Consider the following 26,825-nt stretch of genomic DNA (forward strand, 5'->3'; position numbering starts at 1 on the left):
TTATTGCTGATTTTGTTGGAAATGCTGGTATTTCATCCGCAAAAGCTCTTGTATATCTTCTAGCTAGCTTTGGATCTTCTCAGGCTGATAGCTCTTTCCTACCAGCTTGATAAAGAGTCCATATGGTCCATCTTGGTATGTGAACACACCCTTCCTTGTGTTCAGCAAGAACTTGCTTGAAGTGCTCATTACCACAGTGGTGAGGGCACTTCATTCCAGTCATTGCCGAATAGTTGAACTGAAAAGTGTCTTGAGGAACTTGCCATACGTTCTTGTCTTTTGATTTGCTTGTGTCATTCATGCCACTGTAAAGTCCAGAATGCACTTTCTCTGTTGAGTATTGTTTCATTCTTCCAAATGGAATTTTGATAGGAAGTTGTCTAGGGGCATCATGGTATATAAACTGATGGTGGGTACAGTGGAAATATTTTTTTCTTGTGAAAACTAAGTTTTTTAATTTAAAATACATTGGCTTTTTCATGTCTCACTGTCCATCCCTCTTCTCGTTGAGTAGTAAAGAGATTCATTTTTTGTTTTAAAACAAGGTAAATAAGGATGAGCTTACGCCATATCCTAAAGCAGCATAGTTGGTTTAGAGAATGCCTGCAACAGGCGGGTTTGTTCCTCTTATGCCCAGTTATAATATTTGACTGTTATGGCTGTTCACCAACATTTTGCCTTAAGTACTTAGAGCTTGGGCTTTTCCACCCCCTGTCCAAATATACTCCTTGCTCTTTTATTTTTATCCTTACTCAGTTTATTGGAATTCTTATTGTCAAAGGAGCATTCCTTGAAATAATCTGGAGTCTGCATTACTGGCTACAAAATAAGCTTAAAGTGCATTGATTTCCTGTTACTCTGTTTCGTTCTTTTAAAGTCATTTCCAGTCAGGTTTAATGAGTCAGTTCAGGTTTTCCCTATCTCTTGATAAAATAGATACCTTTACTTCAGAAAAAGTGGTATTGCTATGTTATTTGACCCGTATCACATTTTTGTCTAAAAAGGAAAGCCTGTTTCTCAAGAAGTTAGAGGGAAACTCTTTAATTTCACAGAAAAATAAGGGCTGTGGCCAGTTGACTGCAAGTTTAGTTCACTTTCGCTGATCAGCAAAGCGACTTTCCAGCCTAAAGGAAAAGTGATCAAAATAGCAGACGTATTGGATGGGGTCTAACTTTGAATGGTGACATGGCTCCGTAGGGTTTGAGGTAGAATCCCATCTCCCTCTGTGGTCGTCACTGCCTTTCTTATATGCCTACAAGCACCTTCTGCAGAAGGTGGCAGTGGGGGTGAGCACTGAATTTCACCTGCTTTGATACACACTTCCACATTCCTAGGGTGCACCGAACAAAAGGAAAGCCCGAGCTGCCGTCTGTGAAGCTCATCTTCCTCCACTTAGAAGCAGGTTGCAATTTCAGACACATTTTTGTGGCTCCCTGCATCTTCAGGTTCTTGGAAACATTTTAGACGGTGTGAGCCACTTCATGAGATACCAAAAAAATGGGAAAATACACCTGTTTATGAGGTTAGTTTTAGTTAAGAACCCGATAGTACTGCTTTACACCAAAGAAATTCAGATTTATAAGACTGTAAAAATGATCTGATCAAACTCCCTCATTTTTTTTTTTTTTTTTTTTTTTTGGAAGAAGGTATACTCCAGAGATTCAGTGATCTTTCCAGGGTAACAAAGCTTGTTTATGCTGAATCGGAATTCAGAGCTTAGTATCATGGAAGTAGAATCCACGTATTCTCCCCACAACATGAAGGTAATCTGTAGCCTAGGTAGAAGATATTGAAACTTAATCCCTTCGCTGTGGTATCTGCTCTCTTTTCCTAGCATCTCCCTATGTGATCCAAGTCAGCCAGTGCCCTTGAGATGAGTGGGGATTTTTCCGAGACGATGTATATTGGCTGTTCAACAGAATTCCTACTCTAAAGCCAGAGTCTTCCTTACATAAAACATTTGGCCATACTACTTGCCAGCGGAGGATATAGTCCCAGTGGTTGGAGGGAATTTCGGAGGAAGTTGAAATTCTCTGCCTGTCAACACTGACCACTCCTAACAGTGTTGACAGACCTGGCCCCAGCCAGTGTCCTTGGTTAGACAGGTTTAAAGGCTAAGACTCTATAGGAAGAACATGAAATAAAAGTGAAAAGAGTTCCAAGCCAGGAGAAAGTGAATTCTGTCCAGTGGTCTCTTCTTATGGATTTAAGGCCAGTTTGACACTTTTGTTTATATGCATAAATGTACCAAAAGCCATCCTGATTTTAGGCCATGATACGGAACTTTTCCCCATAAACAAAAAAACCAATTTTAATATGATGTCTTTTATTTTGGGGTGTTGAGGGTGGGAGGAGTGAGTTTAGTCAAACAAGGGGTTTTCTATTATTTTCTCTCTCCAAGAGAGCATGCTGAGAATGAAAGCATTGCTTTGAACTTTTCTGAGGCAGGAAAGTACTTACAAATAGATCATTGGTGAAACATTGATGGCTTAAATTCATCATGTGTCAGTAGTATCTTACTTTCTGTAGCATAATAAATACAATGAAATGCCTAACGTGAGTATTCTCTATAGATTTTTGCTGTGGGATAGGAATGAAATGGAAAGGATATTTAATCTTGAGGAGAGAAGGCAAAGACAATAAAATATTCACTAATGCTTCCAGGAATGGGAATGTTTCCAAGGATAGAAAACCAGAAGAGGAGAAACCAGAGTTTGAAGAGATAATCTTTTAAAACCATAATTTAAGCTCGTATAAACATCCCAACTCTTTGAAATATTTATCTTTCTGACAATACGGTTTTTAGCATGTTCTTATGAAAACATTTGTTGCCTTACCAAGTCCTTATGAATTTCCACATGGAGTCATAAAAAAATCTCTTTTCGCCCAAAGGTTTAGCTAACTTTTGCAGGGTACACATATAAAATACCCATATCATACCCATGTCTGTACAGCTTCATATTACTTATTGAAGGTTGGATCACTGTCTGGTCTTCATAGGATGACACCAGAGAGATGAGAGCAGGTTGATGGGACAGGAATCTAAAAACCCAAAATCCGGATGAATATCTGACAGTTCTCTGTATTTTTATAGAGGTACTGAAATCTTTGAGTGCCTGGTACATAGTGCCTGGTACATAGTAGAGGTTCAGAAAATACTTGCTGAATGAGTGAATGCTTTCCTGTGCAACATTCCCTGGCACTAATAAGCAATAGACATAGCAGACATTTAGTCAGGTAGTACTAATTCTGAATAAATATTCAATATTCCTGAATGAAGATTAAGGTGTTCAAAGATTTGAAATTAAAACTACTGGGAATATTTTGGGAAGTGCAGGACATATGGTCACCTTGGTTGTGAGGTTTAGCTCTTTCCACAGATTTGGATCTCCTCTCTCTGTATTTTGCCATCTCCAAAAATAGGGGCGCCGTCAATCTATTCCACAACAGTTTACTGAGTATCTACTACTTACTTTGAACTGTGGAAGTTACAAAACCAGTTAAGACAATTCCTGTGTTCAGAGAGCTTGAGGGTTGATTCAACAGCAGTCAATATTATTTTTAGAGCAGTGTCTTAAAACTTTCATGCCCAAATCAGAGTTGTCCTTCAAAGCAATTTGTTTTGGGGAGGAGGAGACTGCATACTTATTTCCTTATTTCTCCACCATCTTCTAACAGTTCTTTCCCGTGTTTTTATGTTTATTAATATAGTTCACACTTTGATTTTTCATCTCTCCATCAAGTATTTCCAGAATGGGTCTGAATGAAACCTTAGTCCCCTGTGGTGCTACATGGACAAGCTTGAAGGGTAAACTGTAGCACTTATTGAAAGCAGAGAACAGTATTTCAGGATTTGAGATGAGCGCATTAAGTTCAGCCTGGAAGAAGAGCCCACTCACATCCTGTAGATACCTTTTAAGCAAGAGCAAAGAGGGAATGAATACTACAGGCTACTTCAGCAATCTAAACCGGAATTTTGTCATGTTTTGCTCTGTACTTACGAGACTTGATTATTTAAAGCACCGTTTTCCAAATGAGTGTTGGTTTGGGTCCTGGAGGCAGTCTGATGCTGTTGGTGACTACTGTGTCTCTCTTTTGTGTCCATCGATAGTTTATATTTTTGGCCACTAGATGGTGCTGTTTCACCTTGAAATAAAATGTATACATCTATTTTAATTGAGTCTTTTGCTTTTTATTTTGTTTATTGTTCCTTTGATGCAGAGATGGTGGAAAATCAAATTCCTTCTTAAATTGGATCTGAGGTTTCCTGTCTCTCTACAGATGCATAGGAATTTTAATGTGATTATCCAGCCTGTAAAGTAACAGGTTTTCAGATTATCATACCACTCAATACATAGTGTTAATTTATTTTGTGAGAAAATACATTTTTTTCCTATAGAAGCATTTTATGTTATATATACTTGGCTGATACGTAAGAGATTACAGTTACACGTTTTATGTGGCTTGATCTGCTGTGTCCTATTCTTGATTTAGGAATCACTTGGGAAAACAACAAAATGCTGATTGCCGGGTCCTGGAGACCCAGGAACCTATATTTTAGTAAGTGCTGCAAGTGAGTCTGATGAACGGACATGTGAGTCTGGACTCCAGCAGCACCAAGCTCTAATCTCCCACTGCAGCAGTGAGCATTTCTGGTAGACATTAATGTCAGAGCCTACAGTAATTCAAAGTTCAAGAGAGTTGAGACCAAAATTTTGAATGTAGACAGCTCTTGATGTAAATATTGCCTCTAGGAGCCATAATGGATATAATAGGAATTATTAAAGAGAATGTTTGGTTACTTAAGTATGCTAAGGTTGGCGAGAGTCCTGCACAGAAAAGGCGGTCCCTGTTAGGACGCCTGAAGGAGCAGGTGGACTCCACATCATGCAGCAATAGCGCGGAGGCCCTCCCAGCTTGTGGTGGTTGGACAGCCATTTTGCCCTACGTTTATTTAGCCCCTCGCCTCGTAATACCTGATACTTAAACACTTTAGAAAGTTTTAACCAGCATTAAGGTCTTTGATCTTCACAGCATCCCTTTGACAGGGCAACTGTCAGAAGAGGGATTAAGAACAGACTAAGGGAAAAGTGCCTGAGGCAGGAGCAGCCACCAGGAGACACAGTCTGGGGAGAGGCCGGGGGCCGGAGGTGAGGGCACCATCTCCGATTAGGCCCCGATGCTGGGAGGCCTCCCCAGGAGGCCAGACGTTCCCGAACTCTGAGGCTCCACGTGCACTCTTGTTGACGAGGATTGCCCCATCCTGTCCTAAGAACGGGGAGCTTTAGAAAATGGTTTGCTCCCTCTTCGCATCCTTCATCCCTTTCTCTGTCTCTCTCCCTCCCTCTGTCTTTCAATCACATCTTATGAGTCATGGCCTTGATGACTGTGAGGTAGAGATGGGTAGGTTAAATCACAATATGAGGATGCACGTGTAGTTCGATAAAATCTACACCAGGTCAGTTTACTTTCTTATCCCAGTTTGTCCTGGTTTAGAAGGACTCAGGCAGAACTGCTTGCTAATTGTGAAAGTTGCTCAGCAAACACTGGCTGACTCTGTCGTTGACCTGGGTCTATGAAGTGTACTCAGCAGAGAAGGCAGTATGTTGTAAGCAGTCAGTAAGCTTGGCGTTATTAACGATGGTGGTGGAGATGATGATGCATTCTCTGTTACTCAGCTTTCTCACTAAAGCTAATTGCATAGAACGTTCAGCTTACCCCCCAGGATGGTCTTGGTCTCTGTCAGGCTGACCTGTGGGGTAATAAAACACTCAGATAGTTGGGGAGACTTGAAAAGCTGATTCAAGAGAGAACCCAAGAGGCACGTCCCCACGCAGGCCTTGGCTCTGCTGTCTCCTCCTGGAAGATCAGAGCTTGGCCAGCTGCCTCCCGTCCTTTAAGCCCTCCTTTCTCAGTGTGGCCTGACGCCCCTGCCCTGTCCACAGCTGGTCTTCTCGATCCTCCGTCTTGTTCTCCTTTTCCTTTTTGTCATAATATTTACCTTCTAATATACTAGGTCATTTATTTATTTGATTGATTTTTGCCTCCCTGCACAAGACTGTAAGCTTCATGCAGACAAGGGTCTTTTTTTGTCACTAACATATCCCCCAGCCCCTGGAATAGTGCCTGGTACATAGTAGAGGTTCAGAAAATACTTGCTGAATGAATGAATGCTTTCCTGTGCAACATTCCCTGGCACTAATAAGCAATAGACATAGCAGACATTTAGTCAGGTAGTACTAATTCTGAATAAATATTCAATATTCCTGAATGAAGATTAAGGTGTTTTTTCTATTAACCTTGATTGGTAAGAATATCTTCTAAATTGTCACATGGTTTAAAGTATGAATCCAGAGTTGGAAGACATTGGATTACAGTAAACAAGCCCTGAATGGTTTTCTGGGGCAAGTTAGGGGCAAGTTACTAAACTGCTCTGTGCCTTAGTTTCCTCTGTAAACAACCTCACAAAACTGTGGTGTAGAGTAAATGAGTCCTTGCATTTCAAGCCTTAGAACAGGGCCTGGAATGTAGCAAGAGATGAATTAATAAACTGAATTTATAGATTCTTTACTCGTTTAAAAATAATTATATGGGGCTTCCCTGGTGGCGCAGTGGTTGAGAATCCGCCTGCCGATGCAGGGGGACACAGGTTCGTGCCCCGGTCCGGGAAGATCCCATATGCCGCGGAGCGGCTGGGCCCGTGAGCCATGGCCGCTGAGCTTGTGCGTCCGGAGCCTGTGCTCCGCAACGGGAGAGGCCACAACGGTGAGAGGCCCGCGTACCGCAAAAAATAATAATAATAATAATTATATGATATTTTGCAATTAAATTTAAATAGGTCAGCCAGTGTTCAGAAGGAAAAAAAGCATCGATAAATGCACGGTTTGGGTATTTTCCATATTCCTGTTTTTATTACAGTGACAACACACCTAGAATGAATCAAATATTAAATTTATTATGTAATCTCTTTTCTTATAGTGTAACAGCAGTTTTAAAACAGAGCCTGGGAGTTTCATATGAGTCCTTTGTTTTTGATTTCTTATAGATCCTCATATAAAGGTTTCTGGAAAGAAAGAAGATGTTAAGGAAGCCAAGGAAATGATCATGTCTGTCTTAGACACAAAAGTAAGTGAATGTTAAGGACACACAGATGTCAGAACCTTGTCTCTGCAAGGGCTACTTCATGCTGTTGTGAAAGAACCATTTGGAGAAGAAAAACCAGGAGAAAGTAATGGTGGGTTTTGAAATAAGCACGTGTGATTCTACAGTGGATTAAAGTTCTGTTCAAAATTTGAATAGGTTCTCTCATGCTGGGTAATTGAATAATATTCTCTCTCCCCCCCATATAGATATATATTAAAAAATATTGACCCGGATTAGTATAGGACAAGTAATAAAGATTGCAAGAATTAGCATGTTTACCTTTATGATATCAGTAGAAAACCAGAATAATCTTCTGTATAGCTCTGTGTGTGTGATGGCATGAAGTTTCACAATTTGTCTTGTACATTCTGTCTCTCTACAAGTATATGTAGAGAGAGACAATAGAGAAATTAAAATATGTAAAAATGTATACTCGTTTGTGAGAATTTATTTTAATAAACACGTCAAAATCACTTACTATATGCCAGGCACTTAGCTACACCCTTTACAAATATTAATTGGTTTAATCCTTATAACTTTCAGCACAGAGATATTAGGGAATTTGCACAGGATCCAATAGATGAAAAGTGGGGAGGTGGGATTCAAATCCAGGCTGTCTGGCTCTTAACCGCTATGTTTTGCCACCTGGTATTTCACTGAAATGGTTTCTGATCTCTTCCTCTTTATTTCCTTTCCTGTTCCTTTTTGTTGTTGTTTGTTTAATTTTTAAGAAATATTCACCTTATAATTATTAAATATTTTAGGACATCCAAAAAAGGATATCTTCTTTTCTCTTTTTAGAGGATAAACTAAAAGAAGAACTAAGTTTAAAATCCAAAGTATTTAATGGATATAAGTCTAAAATTTAAGAATTCAGAAAATGTAAACCTATTGATATTTTCAACATCTTGTCGTATTTGACTTTTTAATTTTACTTTTTAAGGACTGAAGAATTTCAATATCAATTTTATGAATGAGAAAACATTTCATCTCAGTCTTTATAATTTTATAGCACTGCATTTTCCCAAATTAAATACATGGATTCCAGTCTGACTGTAATTATACATTATGTTTTAGAATTTTACATTTTGCTTTAATGTAACTAACAAATCTTACATTCCGTATTGGTTTTCTTAAGCCTTTTTACTGCTAGAGATGCATACTTTGTGGTATCTTCCTCACTCTTACTCCTACCGGCAAGAATAATTTATTTACTTCGTAAAATTTGACATACAGTGATAGAGAAGTTGTGAAATGTTTGTAGATACTTTTTTATTCCATTTTGAATTTTATTGTTATTAATAGTTTTCTATCATTGTTCAGCGTTTCTACTAACATACATGTATTCACACTTGTAATTATTTTCATCTGTTTTTAGTTATTTGAATTCTGTTTCATGAATAATATCTATTAAAGGAAAAATGAGTAATTTTTTTATAATTATACCTAATTTTACTTAAATACTACTGTCCCAAAAATTATCTTGGTAAAAAGTATATCTTTCTATTTTTTCTGACAAATCTGTCTTTAAATGAAAATTTTTTTTATTAGCCAAGGAGAAATAGATAGAAATTGAAAAATTTATAGATTAAGATGATCTTAATAAGAAATGTAAGATTTTCCACTGGGTCACTTTTAGTTAATCCTATTCCTTTGGGGGAAAAGTGGTTTTTAGGAGTTGTTCCTTCCGTTTTCATGCATCAAGTAATAATACATTATTTCCACGTAGAGCAATCGGGTCACCTTGAAGATGGATGTTTCACATACAGAACATTCTCATGTAATCGGCAAAGGTGGCAACAATATTAAGAAGGTGATGGAAGAAACAGGATGCCACATCCACTTTCCAGATTCCAACAGGAATAATCAAGCAGAAAAAAGCAACCAGGTGCTTTGTCTTTTCACATGAACTTTTATGGGACAAATTAAAGCTTGAATTTTCTGTATGCATAACTTTTTTGGGAGATGAGAGCAAAAGAGTAATCATGAAGATGGCATTTAGTATGGATTTTATGTCCCTCTCCAAGGAGACTGAAGGTGCTCTTCCTTTTTAAAGAGATGAGTTGTAGATGGGCCATAAATCCTTGATCTCTAAATGGTTTGTAGAAGACAGGGAAGGATATCGTGGCAACATAAAACGAAGTCCCTACGAAAGGCTCCGAAGGCATGTGAGTTAGGAAGGGACCTGAAAGCTTGCCTAGTCCAGGCACCTGTTGATAGCTGGGATTCTGTCTGCAGCATCGCACAGGTGGTCCTCCAGGTTACACTGGAGCACCTTCTGAGAGGCAATGTATGAGTGTCTGACTTCCTCACATTGACTGAATTATGGCTGTTTTATACACATTTTTTTCTCATTCTTGTGTTTGGAAACAAATGGAACTCACCTGTCTACATGAAAACGCTGTCAGTACTTGAAGAACAGATGGTGTTCTTTGTGTTATTTGGAAGTTTTGTCTCCTCTAATCACAATATAGAAACTATGTTGGCCACAAAGATGAATACGATATAGTTTTTTCTCTGTGGGGACTAATGGTGACAGTGGGACACATACATAAAGAACTAGATAGGAAGCCATGGTGAAAAGCAAGAGCAGTAATCAAAATATTTGATGGCTGATATGGCATGGGCATGGCCCATGAGAGAGTACTGTCCTGGAGCCCCACTCCCTTGCCCTAACGCCAAGAGTAATTCTTTAGTTGATGGATCATAGGAAAGCCCAGGAGATCCCAGGAGAGGGCTGTTGGAGCAGCAGTTTTTTTTGCCAACTAGCATGGAAGTAGTTCATTATTTTGAGAACTTAGTGCGGCACTATCATTGCACATCTCGTATTCAGAGAGTTTTTATAAAAAGGGAGAAAATGCAGTGAACACGAGAAATTGTGAAGAGGGCAGGATGGGCTCATGGGGGCTGGGAGGTTTTAGCTAAGTCCAGGAGGTGACGTTGTTCGGTTGACACACATCACCAGAGCTTGTTAAAATCCAGATTCTGATTAAGTAGCTCTGGGTTGGTGCCTGAGATCCCTCATCTTTAACAAACTCCCAGATAGGCGATGCTGTTTTATCCTGGACGACACTTTGAGTAGTGAGGGTGTAGATAACTGGGAAAGCAGATGTGGGTTCAAGTACAATAAATCTAACTCTGTGTTTTCTTTTTTTGCAGGTATCTATAGCAGGACAACCGGCAGGAGTAGAATCGGCCCGAGTTAGAATTCGGGTAACTGTTTATTACCTTTAGTACTGTAAATCAATGTCAGCGATGTCTGCATCATAAGGCAATAAAAATACCATAATTTATCAATCTATAACCAAATCGTATGTTCAACATGTAGGAAATAGTGACAGAAATTGTATTAATATATCAGAGGTGTTTCTTAGAGACGTTCTGGATTTTATCGGGCTTGATTTCTCTGATGATTTTGAAATGATCAAAAAAACGCCTGAGGAAAAATGCCACAGGCAGCTTAAGTTACAAACTCTCAGGTTTCACAAAAGGCTCCTTTCATTTAAAAAACTTTATATAGTCTACCCAAGCTTGTGGCTGTAATAAAAGCATTATGTTTTAAAATTCCATCTTCAGAAAAGAATGAATGAACTACACACATCTCTAAATGTACAATGACTTAACTATCTGCCCTGTTCTGTAATTTCATTTTAGGAGCTGCTTCCTTTGGTGCTGATGTTTGAGCTGCCGATTGCTGGAATTCTTCAACCAGTGCCCGATCCTAATTCCCCCTCTATTCAGCACATATCACAGACGTACAACATTTCAGTGTCATTTAAACAGCGGTCCCGAATGTATGGTGCTACTGTGATAGTACGAGGGTCTCAGAATAACACAAGTGCTGTGAAGGTAAGTGGTTTAGGTAATTCCGAACATTGTAGGTGTACAAATCACGCAAGTTTTATTTTTAAAGGATTTTAAAAGTAATTTGTTTTCCAGAATTTTTTCTCATAGTACATTCTGGTTCTTAGAATGTGTTGAGTTTTTCCATAGCTGTCAGAAGTGCAGTAGAATCTTTCCCTTCAACGTGGACAGTTACTGTATAGGCCTACTTCTTTCCCACCCTTTTCTTCTAGGAAGGAACTGCCATGCTGTTGGAACATCTCGCCGGGAGCTTGGCGTCAGCTATCCCCGTGAGCACGCAACTAGATATCGCAGCTCAGCATCATCTCTTTATGATGGGTCGGAATGGAAGCAACATCAAACATATCATGCAGAGAACGGGTGCTCAGATCCACTTTCCCGATCCCAGTAATCCACAAAAGAAATCCACCGTCTACCTCCAGGGCACCATTGAGTCTGTCTGTCTTGCAAGGCAATATCTCATGGTAGGTTTACTGAAGTTAATGGTACGATTTTTTTTTTTTTTTTTTTTACCTCTTTGGGTACAGTGTTTGTGGCTGCCCGTACTGTACCAACGTGGTATTTATGGAAGCACTTTGAAATCCTGGTCAAATAAGCAACTTACTTGGTAAAAGGAAATAAAAGAATAAGGTACATAGTGCCTCACAGACTTAATTTCAATAGATAGGTGAGTAATTTCCTTTTAGTATTTTTTTAACTTACACTAAGCAACAGAAGAGGTTACATTGAGATAACTGGCTGTATTTTGTGGAAGGTGCTTATTTTTATTTGACATGTAATATTAGTTTGAAGATGGTTATTTTTATTTAATGTGTAGTATTAGTTTGCGTTTGCCAAAAAAGTCTTCTGTTTAAACAGAAAAGTTAACACATTGAAAATTTTACCCTCAAAGATGTAAATTTTGGTAGCATGAAACATTTGAACATTTCATAAATCTCTGATAAAATTTTAAAAATGCTGTTTAAGCCATGAATTTGAGTGTCATGCATTGAAGAAAAATAACAGTTATATAACTTACTACTGCTTCCAGTGTATAATTTTCAATATTTCTACCCTTCCTATATTCATTAAAAAACCCAGTGTGTAGATTGATGTATAGTAACAAAATGGACTGAAATATGGTGGACTCACAAGTATTCTTATTAAAAACACCATTATATTCTCCTGTTCAGGCTAGACCTTTAGTGACATTTGAGTCCATAAGCTTCAGGTGTGACATTTGCTGTTATTAACTTGTAGAATCTGTTCTTGAGAAACTTTCAGAAGATCCAGATTTGTATTGTTGATTCCATTCCTCTGACAGATGAGAACTTGTTATAATCATTAAGGATTATAATATATAATTTTAAGAATTAATTTTTAATTTTCTTAAAAGCCAGGCTTACTTAGGCTACTTTTAATATATGGCTAGTTAGAGAGCATATTTGTATTCAAAGATTATTATGATTTCTCTTCATATTTTCTTTACTGTGCTTTTCAAGTTCTTTAGATATTATTTTGAGTTAGTAAACTTTTCAAGCCATCAGCACAGTTATGAATTCATATTCATACTTTGATCACACCTGCCAAAAATACAGGTGTGCAGTGAGACATATTATTAAACCATACTGAAAGACATGAGGGAGCGATAAATTAAATGGCTTTAACTTACATTTTAAATACCATCACCGGGCTTCCCTGATGGTGCAGTGGTTGAGAGTCCACCTGCCAATGCAGGGGACACGGGTTCGTGCCCCGGTCCAGGAAGATCCCATGGTGCCGCAGAGCGGCTGGGCCCGTGAACCATGGCCACTGAGCCAGTGCGTCCGGAGCCTGTGCTCCGCAATGGGAGAGGCCACAACAGTGAGAGGCCCGTGTACCTCAAAAATAAATAAATAAAATAAAATAAAATAAATAAATACCATCACCATTTTTTTATAGCAGTGTCCTTACAAACATCACTTATCCAGACGAGAAATGGAACTTGGTGATTTCATTTTAATTCTAGTACGTTTGATGGTAATTTCTTCTGATAATTATGTACAAATCCATCAAGCTGTACATCGTAAAAATGTATGGGATCTGGTTCCTGTACTAAGTAGATTAGGGGCCAGGAAGACAACATCAGAGAAAAAAAGTGCTAAACTCTGCCATGCTAAAGAGTGAGATAGTGAAAAGAAGGGGTGATAGTAGCATTTTACTCCAGGAAGGAGGTAAGGTTTGAGCTGTGTCAGAAGAGAAGTAGGAATTGGGTTGGCAAAGAAGCCTTTTGATGAGTTGATACCAATGTCAGAACCTGTTTAAAAGATAGTCAAGAGGCTGGTCTAGCCTGGAGGAAGGGGCAGACATGTACACATAAACCTGTGATTGCACCAGCAAAGCCAAGCTGAAATGTGGAGATTTTTAAAGGCTGATACATGTTTAGATTTCATTCAGAAGACAATAAAAAGCCTCCACTGTAAATTTTTGAGCCAGGGCACAAGATTAGTATCCTTGATGTGGCTGAGAATCTAGTTCCTGGTGTCACTAACAAAACTGAAGTCAGAAAATGGAGGAATTTTCCAAGGTGGAGAGTAGATAAAGAATTCAGGGCCAAAAATAAACGTAAGACACATGTTTTTGTCATCCAAAAAATAGTTTCTACCCCTCAACATTATTTGCACAGCAGCCTTCTAAGCTATGTGAAGGTATATAATTTAGCTTTAATACTTTGGTTTACTCTTTAAATCTATAAAAGATTGTATTATCTGTAGGCATGTTAAATTACTGGATGTTTAAATGAGTAACTTTTTTACCTCTCACCCTTTCCGTTGTGACATTTCCTAGGGTTGTCTTCCTCTTGTGCTAATGTTTGATATGAAGGAAGAAATCGAAGTTGATCCACAGTTCATTGCTCAGTTGATGGAACAGCTCGACGTCTTCATCAGTATTAAACCAAAGCCAAAACAGCCGAGCAAGGTTGGTTCAGAGTCTGGGCCCAAAGAGAACCATGTATCACCTCACGTTCTGTATAGTGTTATTTTCATATAAATGTGTATTTGCATATACATGGAACTAAATATTCTATATAATAATAATATACATCGTTATATATTTAGTTATTTTATATAAATTTGTAACAGCATTCATTATTGATCTTTTTTTTTAATATATATGTTGGTTTTTGGAGTCCATTTGTAACCATCATTTAAATTACATATATGGGAAGGAAAGAGAAAACATTTTCTTACTAATTTGCAATCTGGTAACTTTAAACGTTACTAACTTGCTGGAGAGTTGGTAAGGCTAAATAAGTGTTGTGTTATGTGCATATGTGTATGTGTACACATCCAAGGCAATTAAAAAAATACTTAGTTTACTTACTAATTGTGAGCCACTGTGCTAGCCCTGGAGATTTAAAGAATAGGCGCCATTGTCTGTCATATACACGTTATTGTTTGTTTTTGGTTCTGGGGTTTTTTTTTGCGGTACGCGGGCCTCTCACTGTTGTGGCCTCTCCCGTTGCGGAGCACAGGCTCCGGCCGCGCAGGCTCAGCGGCCACGGCTCACGGGCCCAGCTGCTCCGCGGCATGTGGGATCTTCCCAGACCGGGGCATGAACCCGTGTCCCCTGCATCGGCAGGCAGACTCGCAACCACTGCGCCACCAGGGAAGCCCTGTCATATATACTTTAAATAATGAAGTATCTCCAGTTCACCCTTCTTGGAACTTCTCCTCTAAGATGCTGCAAAGTTTAATGGGATAATTCTGGCGTTATTAAGTGCTAGTGAGAGTTTGAGGAAAGAGGAGTGTTCCTACATTAAAGCATGTAAGTTGATACAACCACTTTGAAAAGCAACTTGTGATCATCTGCTCACACTGAAAACACGGATACCCTACCCTCAGTGATGCTACTTCTACTTATACATGCCGAAGAAACCTTTGTATCAGAAGCCAAAGGACAAGAATGGTGTTGAATAAAAAAAGCAAGTTGTGGACTTCCCTGGTGGTACAGTGGTTAAGAGTCTGCCTGCCAATGCAGGGGACACAGGTTTGAGCCCTGGTCTGGGAAGATCCCACATGCCGTGGAGCAGCTAAGCCCGTGCGCCACAACTACTGAGCCTGCGCTCTAGAGCCCACGAGGCACAACTACTGAAGCCCACATGCCTAGAGCCCGTGCTCTGCAACAAGAGAAGCCACCGCAGTGAGAAGCCCACGCACTGCAACGAAGAGTAACCCCCGCTCACTGCAACTAGAGAAAGCCCGTGCACAGCAACAAAGACCCAAAAAAGCAAGTTGCATAATAACATGTACTAAATGATAACATTTATGTATATTTTTAATTATAGTAGGTAAAACACCAAACAGTTGTGCCTTCCATTTTTAAAATTTCTAAACTGAATTTTATCATATATGCACATATGCATATGGTATATGTATAACATGTATTACTATATACAATTTTGTCTGTATGTAAATAATGTGGTATTTAGTGTCCAACGTAAGAAAAAGAATCATGCGTTCTTCAAAAGAAAACTTTAAAGGAGAAGATAGGATTGATTCTAAATGAACTTGATATATTGAGCTTAAAGTTAGAGAATAGAACATTAATTTTATGTATTGGGAAGCTTCGTACTTTACTAACTTGAGTTGACTAGAGTCACTGTACGTACCAGAAGGAAATGATACAGTCAGAAGAGACTTTGCGTGTAAAGATGGACAGGCACAGGAAGATTTCTGGAGTTGAGCAAGAAGTGAGCAGAGGTCAGGGGAAAAGAGATTTTAAGTGAGAACTCTGCAGCCTTGCAGCATCCCAGGGCTGTTTAATTATGCCTCACAGGCCCCGAGGCTGACTACTACTTTAACTGCTGTCTCAGCCACACATTTTCTTTATTGTCCACTGGAGGCTTTCCCCCTTGGGTTCACATTTCCAATTTTCCAGATGAGTCCATTGAAGAATAAAAGAAGATTTATTGTTTGGAAATTTATTTTACTATAAGCTTTGCCACAAATATGTCATCAATGAGGAAGAGTGGTACCTCAAGGTCCATTAGTTAACTAGTAGACTGTAAATGTCAAATGTAAGTGACTATTATTATGCAGTCTGTATATGGTGACTTGTTTGATTTGTTTTGTAACGATGAGATAAAGGGGGGAAAGCTTTAATGTAGAGACAATAGGATATAAACGAGAATGGGCTGTAGAGACAGAAGGACCCAAGTTCCAGTCCTCTAGCTGTTCCTCCACAGCTGTGCTGTGACCTTGGGTAAGGCCCTTGTCCTCACTGAACATGAATAATAATTCCACCCCATGAGGTTTTGCAGGAATTAGAATATATGTGCAGCTTTAATCACAGTGCCTGGGACACAGGACACACCCAGTAAATGGTAACTAACATTTTATGGTTTTACCAAAAGGAGTAAACTTAGGAAGTACGTGGTTAGAATTTGCAGTTGATTTTAAAGCATCATTCATCCATTCCCTGAGTGGAATTCTTATTACCATATTCATTTCTCAGCCCCCTCCCCAATTCATTGTAGACTACTTGCATGTCACTTTTTTCTTTCTCATTATGTGTTTTCATAGTCTGTGATTGTGAAAAGTGTTGAGCGAAATGCGTTAAATATGTATGAAGCAAGGAAATGTCTCCTCGGACTTGAAAGCAGTGGGGTTACCATAGCAACCAGTCCATCCCCAGCATCATGCCCTGCCGGCCTGGCATGTCCCAGCCTGGATATCTTAGCTTCCGCAGGCCTCGGACTCACTGGACTAGGTATAAAATTTATTATTATAGCCCTTCTCAGCCTCTGGGGGATTGCTTATCCAGTTTCCTTTCTTTCTACTGTTTGGGGCTACATTTTAAAGGCTGTTTTTTTCCTCTTCAGGCCCTATGATCAGGTGAAAAGCAACAAAACTCGAATCAATCCATTTTGATTTTTTTGTTAAACTCTATAGATTTCTGTTTCCTAGATTCTTTTTATTTTGGCATAAGTAATCAAGGTCTGGCTGTTGTATTTTCGGTGGCTGTGTTTGTTCTTCTAAATTAAGAATGCCATCGAGAGTGAAGTGAGCCGGCTGACTATAATTTATGTGTTTGTTCTCTCTTGCATTTGCAATATTGCCCCTAGTCCCTAGAGATAAAGATTATCCAGTTTGCTTTTCAAAAAGTAATTGCAGACCTGCATGAGGGATGGGGAGGAGGGAGGAGAAAGGAAGCAGAACCCTCAGTCCTAGTGGTTAGGCCTGCCTTGCCCAAACACAAAGGAGATCTAGCCTGCGGCCACCATGGGAAACAAACCAACCTGCATTTATATCTAAGGTGAAGAAGAGAAAGATGAAAGAACAACATCATCTTGGTGCTTTAGTTCTTTAAGAAAGCAGGGTGAGCCACTTAATAGGCATGGTGTGATATGTATTGCCTCATTTACGGATTCCCATCTTGTAGGATGAAGTTCATTGCTATGTTACAGTTATTCTAGGTTCACTACTTTTTGCACATTTTTCAGTAGCCATTATATAAAAAGTTAATGCAATAACCCTCGCAGATCATTCTACCAAGTTCAGTGTTGAGACAGAAAAAAATACTCTCAGCAGTTTTTCAAATTTTTAATAGCTATTCTTGCTTTTTAAAAATGTGATATGGTTATAATATGATTAAGATTCCAAGTATCCCTGCCCAGACACCATTACAAGTAAAGACAGATTTTCCTCCTTGGCCCCTAATCTCCCAAAGTTGTCCCTTCCACTGGAGATTCTGAACAGAGTTGTAATAACACCGCAATGCATGTGAGTCAGGAAATGCCAATCAGGCAACTTAGCAGGAACTGAGTTCTTCCTGCACTAGAGAGAAAAAAAGTGAGCAAAGATCACAGTGATTTAATTTTAAGATGTTTTCATGGCTATCTCTAGCCTCTAATACTTAATGCTTTAAGTATTCCTGGGAACTTATTTATACAAACTCACATTTCACTTTAGAACATATTTGAAATGCCCGAAGGGAAATTTCATTACTAAATCAAAGATTAAATCCTTAAAACAAGGAAAAAGCAGAAAAACAATTCTTTTTTCTGAGAAAAGTCTTCATACGCATTGAGATGGACCCAAAAACGTCATGTATGGACAGTCATACATGGTATGAAAACGGTTCCAGGTGGGCCAGCCTCTGCAAATGGACCGAAGGGAGATATTCTGTTGCAGGAAAACGTCCCCCTACTTACTGCTATTTGCAAGTGGTTTAAAAAGAGTTTGTTTGGAAGGAGGTGACAAGTGAATTAGGCAGAGAAATACAAAATGGGTCTCCACGTGAGCACAGTTTTGTTCATCCTGGCTAGTTGAAGTGATTATGAAGCAACTGATGGGTGCTCTAGGCCCCTGACTACTGTCCTGGTCTGGGCATATCTGTCTTCCATTTCTGTTTGTGGGCAAGCGGTGTCCTGTGCTGGAGTTGTATCATGCAGTATTTCATGTGAATATTTGAAAGAAGGTAATCTGTCACTCATATCTTATATTTGGAAAATATCAGACTATATGGATGTGCATTCCAAATGGCAGTATTGATGCCATCTGTATTTTTAAATCTTGAGTTTATGTGTATTGACTTTACGTTCATTCATTACAGGTCTTTTGGGACCCACTGCCTTATCTCTCAATACTTCGACAACCCCGAACTCACTTTTGAATGCTCTTAATAGCTCAGTCAGTCCTTTGCAAAGTCCGAGTTCTGGTACCCCTAGCCCCACATTGTGGGCACCTCCACTTGCTAGTACTTCAAGTGCCACAGGTCAGTATTATTTAAGTACAATCAAAGGTGTGTATTCTTAGGTATTAATCAGTTTTTCAGTAAAATTTACTAGTGGTTCCGTTTCCGTAGGGAAGAACTATATAGTTCAAAGAATACTTCAGCCAAACAAATTCTCCAAAGTGTAAATCAGCTAAAACGAAGCATAATAAAGCAGTGAGATTTTCATAAAAGTAATATGTAATCTTCAAACGTGACAAGCAGATCAGGAAAAAGGGCATGGTGTGCAGGGAGCAGTGGCAAAAGTGCACGAGGGTCACTGACCTGGTAATTAGGAAATGCACGTTCTAGTTTGACAAGTTTGCTTGGTAGTCATATGTACATGCTAAATCTAGCTAGTTTCCTCATTTGTACAGTGAAGAGCTTGGACTAAATACTCTCTAAAATGTTGTTCCATTTTAATACTTCTTCTATGTTTTTATAGTAACGTGTTAAACCTGTTAACAGAGAGGTATCAAAATTGAATTCTCAGTTTGCAGCAACAAAAATGACTTTTTTTGTTGTTACTGAAAATAATAAAATAATGCTTCTTGATTCTGAGTTTATTCCTGTCTAATGTCTGTCTTCATGAAATGCTGTTGTAGGTTTTTCTGCTATACCACACCTTATGATTCCATCTACTGCCCAAGCCACATTAACCAATATTTTGTTGTCTGGAGTGCCCACCTACGGGCACACAGCTCCATCTCCCCCTCCTGGCTTGACTCCTGTTGATGTCCATATCAACAGTATGCAGACAGAAAGCAAAAAAATCTCTGCTTCGTTAAACGGACACACACAGGTAATGCCCTTCGGCAAGAATCATGTGATCTATGCTGTTTGTAAGAGATAAGCCACTGGTAACGCGATGAATTTTAGAATTGTGACCATATCTCTGTGTTGTTTTCTATTATTATTTCAGTCTCCGAATATAAAATATGGTGCAATATCCACTTCATCACTTGGAGAAAAAGTGCTGAGTGCGAATCATGGTGATCCATCCAGACAAACAACTGCATCTGAGCAGGCATCTCCCAAATCAAACCCTGCAGAAGGTATCTTTCCTTCTGAACTTGAGCCTGCTCTGTTGATTGGATAAAGGGGATTGTAGAAAGTCTGTGCAGTGATTTGGAGTGGGTTTTGCTAACTAGTCATGATTCAGCCTGCCTCAAGACTGCAGAGAGACAGTATCTTGAATGAAATTCCAAAGAACATGGTGAAAGAGCACTTTGCCATAGAAAGAACCACTTTCCCATTACATTGGCCCTTCCGAAATTAAAGTGAATGTAATTGTGCAGCAGGAAAGCATTAACTTACTAAGTGTGTGTGTGTGTGTGTGTGTCTGTAATTTTTTCCCGAGTATTTCTTTTAATAACACCTTCATCCTTAACAATCTTTAAAGAAACATGAGGGTCTTCCAATTTCATCATGAGTTTTTGAGGTAGGCTGAATTTAAGGCATCTGCTCTGTAGCTGAAAGCTGTTATGCTTTTGTCTCCATAGAATTGGATTCTGATTTGTTTCCATTGCAGGTGACTGTTGATAGTAAGATGATGTCTGGATTTTTGCTTTTTTCTCTCTTCTTCTGCAGGTTGTAATGATGCTTTTGTTGAAGTAGGCATGCCCCGAAGTCCTTCCCATTCTGGAAATGCTGGTGACTTGAAACAGATGATGGGTCCCTCCAAAGTTTCCTGTGCCAAGAGGCAGACAGTAGAACTATTGCAGGGCACAAAAAACTCACACTTACAGTATGTATTTTAATTTTAAAATCCTTTGAAAGAAAGTGTATAACAGGCTGGATTTGTGTTAAACTCAATAGTTAGTGCTCTTTGGTTCAAGTGCATTTGACGTTATCCATGGGTTTTTCATTTCTCTTTATGATTACCTTCTCTTTTTACTTTTAAAAATTTCATTAAAAATAGTATCTGATAACTTTCACCCTTGTTATAAAACAAAATTCAGGTGAGTAAATGTAAAGATCAAATTGACTTTATTCAACAATTCATGAATTGGCAGCATCCCATTTAGCAAATAGAAAGGAGCTCCAAAGAGCTGCAGAAAGAAGAGGTTTTTAAAGGCAGAAAGGGTGCGGGACAAGGAAATCATAAAGAAAGGATTATTTCAGGCAAGGTCACCTTCCTTTGGGAGAAGGCAGGGGTCTATCAGGTGGGTTACCTCACTAGTGTTGGCTAGGAAATTCCAGACAGGACTGGTTAAGATTACATTGCTAGGAGAGGCTGAAACTGCAGTTAGGTTAGGTATCAGGTCTTGGTTTGCGGATATGGGGCATAGTACAAGTGACTCCATTTTGGGCCTGTTGTCCCTTTTTTCACAATTCTCTCCTTTTGATCAGACTTTCAGCCCAAGTGAGAGATGTGATGAAAATTTAAGGCATTAGCACCACTCTCAGCTACCTCTCTATAGTTTAGTTCTTATAGCTTTTACTGATCCTCTCTGTGGTGTTCACAGGTCATGATTCTTTTTTTTGCTATCGAATCTCTGTGCTGTTCACAGGTCATGACTTCAGGCTCACAATTGTTTTAGTCAGTCATTTTCTTCCTTTCTTTTCTGGCATTCCAGTTTTAGGGAGGTCATTTGCTCAGTGGTTAGTGGCTGCAAACATACATTTAAAGCTTTTGAGAGAATTCAATGCACCAGGGAGACTACTATGACTGTTATAAGTAGAATAATTTACAATGTTTGGAGGGCAGTTCGGAGCCATAGTCCCCCAGACCCAAACCAATCAAAATCAAATAAGTCAAAGAAAGACCCTGCGGAAGGAGTCATTTTTTTAAGCCAAGTAGCTTGCTCAGTGATTTTAGTTAACTGAGTTTCCACTTGCCCAGAATGTTAATCCAGGTTCAGCATGTAGTGTTGGCCACAGCACAGACACTCCCTTGTTCAGCTAAAAGATAATCAAAGGCTGTTCTATTATTAAGAACAATTTTGGGGGCTTCCCTGGTGGCGCAGTGGTTGAGAGTCCGCCTGCCGACGCAGGGGACACGGGTTCATGCCCCAGTCTGGGAAGATCCCACATGCTGCAGAGCGGCTGGGCCCGTGAGCCATGGCCGCTGAGCCTGTGTGTCCGGAGCCTGTGCCCCACAACGGGAGAGGCCACAACAGTGAGAGGCCCGTGCAAAAAAAAAAAAAGAACAACTTTGGCCAGAGAATCTAAGGAATTCTGTTGGGCACTGTCTTGGTAGATTTTGCAGTATTGTCAAGAGTTAAGGAGAGATTCCTGATTATAGTTTCATTTACATTTACTCTTAACCCTGGGAGTAGGGCCCTGCTATGGAATGTGAATCCTGAACCATGAAAGCCTCCTGGACTTTTCTAACTCTGCAGTATAAATTCAGGGGAGTTGTCCAATGAAGTGTCTCAGTTTGTTTGTAAATAGTTAGGGGCACAGTTAGATAACTCAAGAGGCATTGCCCTGTTATGCGCCTGCCAACTAGGCACCCATATGCCGGAAGAGAATGATAACCACCACAGACAAAGATAAATACTGTTGGGGCACAAACCACTCCCACTAAAGTGGTGCTGTTCATGGATTCATTTGCAGGGATTGTTGCATTTGCCCATTCAAGCCATGAGTCATTTAAGTTTTCAGTGCATTTGGGAAGTAAATCTCCTAACCTGAAATAAAAAGTTCTAAATTACAGAGGTTACCTCCCTTAGCAATGGCCTGAGAGATTCAGATGACTGTATTATCTTTCTGGATCAATGCCAGACAGAGCAAAGGAAAGAAAAAGAGAAGAAAAAGGTTATATTTAATTAAAGTGTGAAGTCTTGATCTGGGGTGTCAGGAGGAAGCAGTCTACCTCAGTGTCAGCTACTTCTCCAACTAGCCAGTTTGATTTTGAGGTCTCCAGCTGGTGTACAGGACCAGATGTCAGGTGGCGACTTCTTCAGCTGTGAGATGTGTACCTAAGTCTCTGAAGTTTGGCTGCCATCTTAAGTAGTGAAGAGGATCTGGTATAGTCCCTTCCAAGGAGACTCAAGGACCGTCTTTGTTCTTAGTGATTCCAAATCAGAAGGGTGGGAGAAAATTGGAAACATAAGTTTGGAGAATTGTGGCTAGTTATTTGAAGGGAACTAGAAGAATTCAGGATCCAGTCCAGTTTACAGGAATATAAAAAAAACCTCAAAATTAATAGCACTAGAATCTAATATCTACAAAAGTACAAACATTTTTCTCTCTACAGTTACTTCCATTTTTTTTAAACAAAAGATAATTGCAGTTAAAGTAATTTGTTTGCTTTAAAATTGGCTTGATTATTTACATAAGTGCAGCAAGAATAGTGATTGTATTGTATGAGTACTTTTTAAAACTGCTTTGCAGGAACTTTTCATAAGGAATCTCAGATTGAACTCTTAAAGGCCTCTGAGGCCAGAAAGCCAAGCCAAGGACTCGCCATCAGATCTTACCTACAGTACCTATAGTTTGGGTGAATTCGTCTCTTCATAAGGTCCCCAAAATAACCTGAGGTTCCTGGGCCTGTCAGGAAATGACCTTCCTTACTCACTGGGTAAGGCTGCCAGGAACCCTGTAATCAGAGTACCAGGCCAATTTTTTTCAAGGGGCTTTATTGGCTTTGTTAAGTTAACCTTAGTTCCTTAAAGCTGTCAGATCATATCTGAGTCTGTGTACGTCTCTCTCAAATATGACATTTCAGTCAAAGCTTTGGTAATATAGCCAATGTTTCCAATGTGTTCTGTTACAAGGAGAACAGATTCTTATTGACCTTTGCAAATAACTAACTGTATTGCTGTGCAAAGAATACAGAAGAGTTTCCAAAGAGTTTCTGGAGGGATCAGGTAGGGAGAAAAGTAAATGTTTCGTCTTTGTTTACAAAGGTATACTTTACCAAATTGGTGTAAGTCGTCGATAACTTAGGAAAAGAGGTTTCCTTAAATCTGGAAAAACAAAACATTAAGGATCTAGCAATTTTTCAAACAAAAAAAATCATTAAAAAATTATACTCATTCTCCTCCTCAGTTCATTTAGTCCCATGTACAATAATTGATATTTGTTCTGCTTGAATCCACTTCAGTTTTATGACCTTTATGTTATCAGAAACATGCACTTGTTAAAATCCTTTCCATGAATCTCCTTGAAGATGAAGCATTTTTGTAAGAACACTTTTGCAGAAGCATCTAAGACAGTAAGTCTCTGTAAATGACAACGACTTAAAAATGCCCATTGTTCAAGATCTGATGAGATTTCATTTGATAAAGAAATGTAGTTATTTCTGTGATATACACCAGTTTACGTTAATATTAATTATGACATAACACTATACCTGGACATATCACATCTCTAGGAATTTCACACAGCTCTGGAACACTTATATACCTATACAAATACAAAATGGAGAGGACTTAGTGTTACTTTTATTTGACAATACTTCGCATGTAATTTAACACATCAAAGAAGCCTGATGAGTTTAAGATCTCTCCTTTTATAAGAAGAGGGAACAAATCTTTTGAGATGTGTCCCAGGAGCCCTCTGGAAAATCTCAAAGTTAGTTTGAGGTCAGAAAGATTTCATTTGGGATTTGATTTGGGGGAAGTTTGTCAAGAGTATCAAAAGGTTTAAAAACACTTGGTCAAATAGGATCATAGGTCACTGTGAAACATTTACTTATCCATTTAACCAAAGTGACAACTGAAGACTACACAGGCAAATATAGAAAGTTAAATAGTTGTTACAGGAAATTATTTTGGTAAAGCATAAAATACTTGCTTTCTAGGCAGATTACCTAAAGGTAAATAACAGCCTTTTACAATCTCTTACTAAGAACAGACCGGTAATTCAAAATCACTTGTTCTTTTAACAGAGAGAAAATCAATTCTGATTTTGCACTGATGTACTTTTGATATTAAAACTCATTTTTTTTCCACTTAAATAAATTCATTCTAATTTTAGCCTGCTTGACCACACATAAAATTCCTTTCCCAAGATTCCTTTCCCACAAACCTTCTACAGTTTGGTCTTATGTTTTCTTCTTTCCCATTCTGCAGTAACCAGTCTTACTTCAGGACAAAATTAGTTTTATTTTCATCAACAAAAATTCCTCTCCATTCCTCATACCTTCTTTTACTGAAAACACACATCCTACTTTCCTTGAATATGGAAATGTTTCCTTATTATTTCTAGTAACTTTAATTATATATACATATACATATATATATTATAAACATATTTATATAATATATAATTTTTAACCCTAAACAACCTTTTTAGTGAAAAGAAGTAAACAATTGTGTGACTTGACAAATTAGTATTTTTTACAATGTCTAGAAACACATGCTTTTCCATAGTAAATTTCTCAGTGTGGCACAAAACACGTTTATTAATGTATCCAAATATCTTTAGTTTCTCTGTAAAAAAATAAAAAGGCCAAAAGTGGTAAACCTATGTTCAGTAATTAATGTTTTAGTATTTTATCTTATTTGGAAATGATCTGGATATTCAATGACTATCCATCATTTACTTTAATTTAGCAAAACTTTGGTTTAGGTTACCAAAAAGATTTTAGAGAAACTATTTTAAAAGTTTACTGAAAGGGCTTCCCGGGTGGCACAGTGGTTGGGCGTCTGCCTGACGATGCAGGGGACACGGGTTCGTGCCCCGGTCTGGGAAGATCCCACATGCCGCAGAGAGGCTGGGCTTGTGAGCCATGGCCACTGAGCCTGCGCATCCGGAGCCTGTGCTCTGCAACGGGAGAGGCCACAACAGTGAGAGGCCCGCGTACCATGGGAAAAAAAAAAAAAAAGTTTACTGAAAAACTTTTATCCCACTTAACATCTGTAGTAATCCCCTTTTTTCTGTTGGGGATATGTTCCAAGACTCTCAGTGGATGCCTGAAACCATGGATAGTCCTGAATTCCTATGTATACTATGGTTTTTCCTATACATATATACCTATGATAAAATTTAATTAGAGATTAACAACAATAACTAATGAACAATTATAATAATGTGGTATCTCTCGCTCACTTTCTCTCTCTCTCTAAATGTCTTATTGTACTGTACTCACCCTTCCTCTTCTTGTGATGATGTGAGATGATTAAAATGCCTGTGTGATGAACTGAAGTGAGGTGAGTGATGTAGGCATCGTGATGTAGTGGTAGGCTGCTATTGACCTTCTGCTGATATATCAGATGGAGGATCTGATCCTGGATCACTGAGCTATGATGATGTTGATGGTTGGGGAATTCCACGATGGGGTGGAGTGGGGTGGCAAGAAATTTCATCACACTACTCAGAACAGCAAACAATTTAAAACGTATGACTTATTTATTTCTGGCATTTTTCATTTAATATTTGCAGACTGAGGTTGACTGTGGGTAACTGAAACCATGGAAAGTGAATCCACAGATAAAGGGGGACTACTGGATTCAATTTACTTAATTTATATAAGTACTTAATTTTTTAAAGCCACTTACATAGAGCTCTTTTACAAATTAATTTTGGCAATACCATCCGGAGGTGGAAAATTCAATATATCTGCAACACATACATAGACACACATAAACTGACAGTCATAAACAGAGACCTTTTGGGTTCCATTTTTTAATTACTGCTGTGAATCAGGTGCAGTAATACAAAATTTCACTAGTTATAAAAAAAAAGTTGGATTTAAGTTGTTTTCTGGTAGATGGAATAAGTTAAGTTTACCTGCTCAGATGGCTGAAGCTTTTTACTGTATTTGTGGGGAAGACCCTTAAAAATTTTTTTGTCCACCTAAGTTTCAAATGACCTTTTCCCTTTTGTTCATCTTCTGGTAAGAATTACCCCTCTAAAACAAAGAAAAAGAAAAAAAAAAAAGAATGACCTCCCTAAAGTTTATAGAACATTTACATCTCAAAGGTACAGGGAAAGAATGCAAGTTCCTCCAAGGACTTTGGTTTCTTCCTATAAGGCCAGAATTTCTACAATACTTACAAGCCTTCTGAATAGGGGAGGTTTTAGGATTGGTAAAAGGAATAGGTGGACTTTGAACTGCCTCTACAGCTAGTGTCTAGTTTTGCAAAGATTTGTAAGATAAGGACAGTTGCTCTCAATTCCTCAAAGAATTG

At 38.7% G+C, this 26,825-nt stretch overlaps 1 protein-coding gene across 6 annotated transcripts in view; it reads left to right on the forward strand.

The window, feature by feature from the left end:
- The window catches only part of BICC1 (BicC family RNA binding protein 1), a 305,047-nt gene that overhangs the window by 247,379 nt on the left and 30,843 nt on the right, over positions 1 to 26,825 (forward strand). For all 6 annotated transcript variants that reach the window (XM_032608321.1, XM_032608323.1, XM_032608322.1 and 3 more), the window contains 11 exons: positions 7,046 to 7,125; positions 8,873 to 9,031; positions 10,303 to 10,356; positions 10,798 to 10,992; positions 11,220 to 11,471; positions 13,813 to 13,944; positions 16,551 to 16,737; positions 18,583 to 18,744; positions 19,347 to 19,543; positions 19,664 to 19,796; positions 20,332 to 20,488. In XM_032608321.1, the coding sequence (XP_032464212.1) occupies positions 7,046 to 7,125; positions 8,873 to 9,031; positions 10,303 to 10,356; positions 10,798 to 10,992; positions 11,220 to 11,471; positions 13,813 to 13,944; positions 16,551 to 16,737; positions 18,583 to 18,744; positions 19,347 to 19,543; positions 19,664 to 19,796; positions 20,332 to 20,488 (1,708 nt within the window). The remainder of the gene's footprint in view (positions 1 to 7,045; positions 7,126 to 8,872; positions 9,032 to 10,302; positions 10,357 to 10,797; positions 10,993 to 11,219; positions 11,472 to 13,812; positions 13,945 to 16,550; positions 16,738 to 18,582; positions 18,745 to 19,346; positions 19,544 to 19,663; positions 19,797 to 20,331; positions 20,489 to 26,825) is intronic.

The sequence above is a fragment of the Phocoena sinus genome, chromosome 16, assembly GCF_008692025.1.
Source record: "Phocoena sinus isolate mPhoSin1 chromosome 16, mPhoSin1.pri, whole genome shotgun sequence".
NCBI classification, from domain to species: domain Eukaryota; kingdom Metazoa; phylum Chordata; class Mammalia; order Artiodactyla; family Phocoenidae; genus Phocoena; species Phocoena sinus.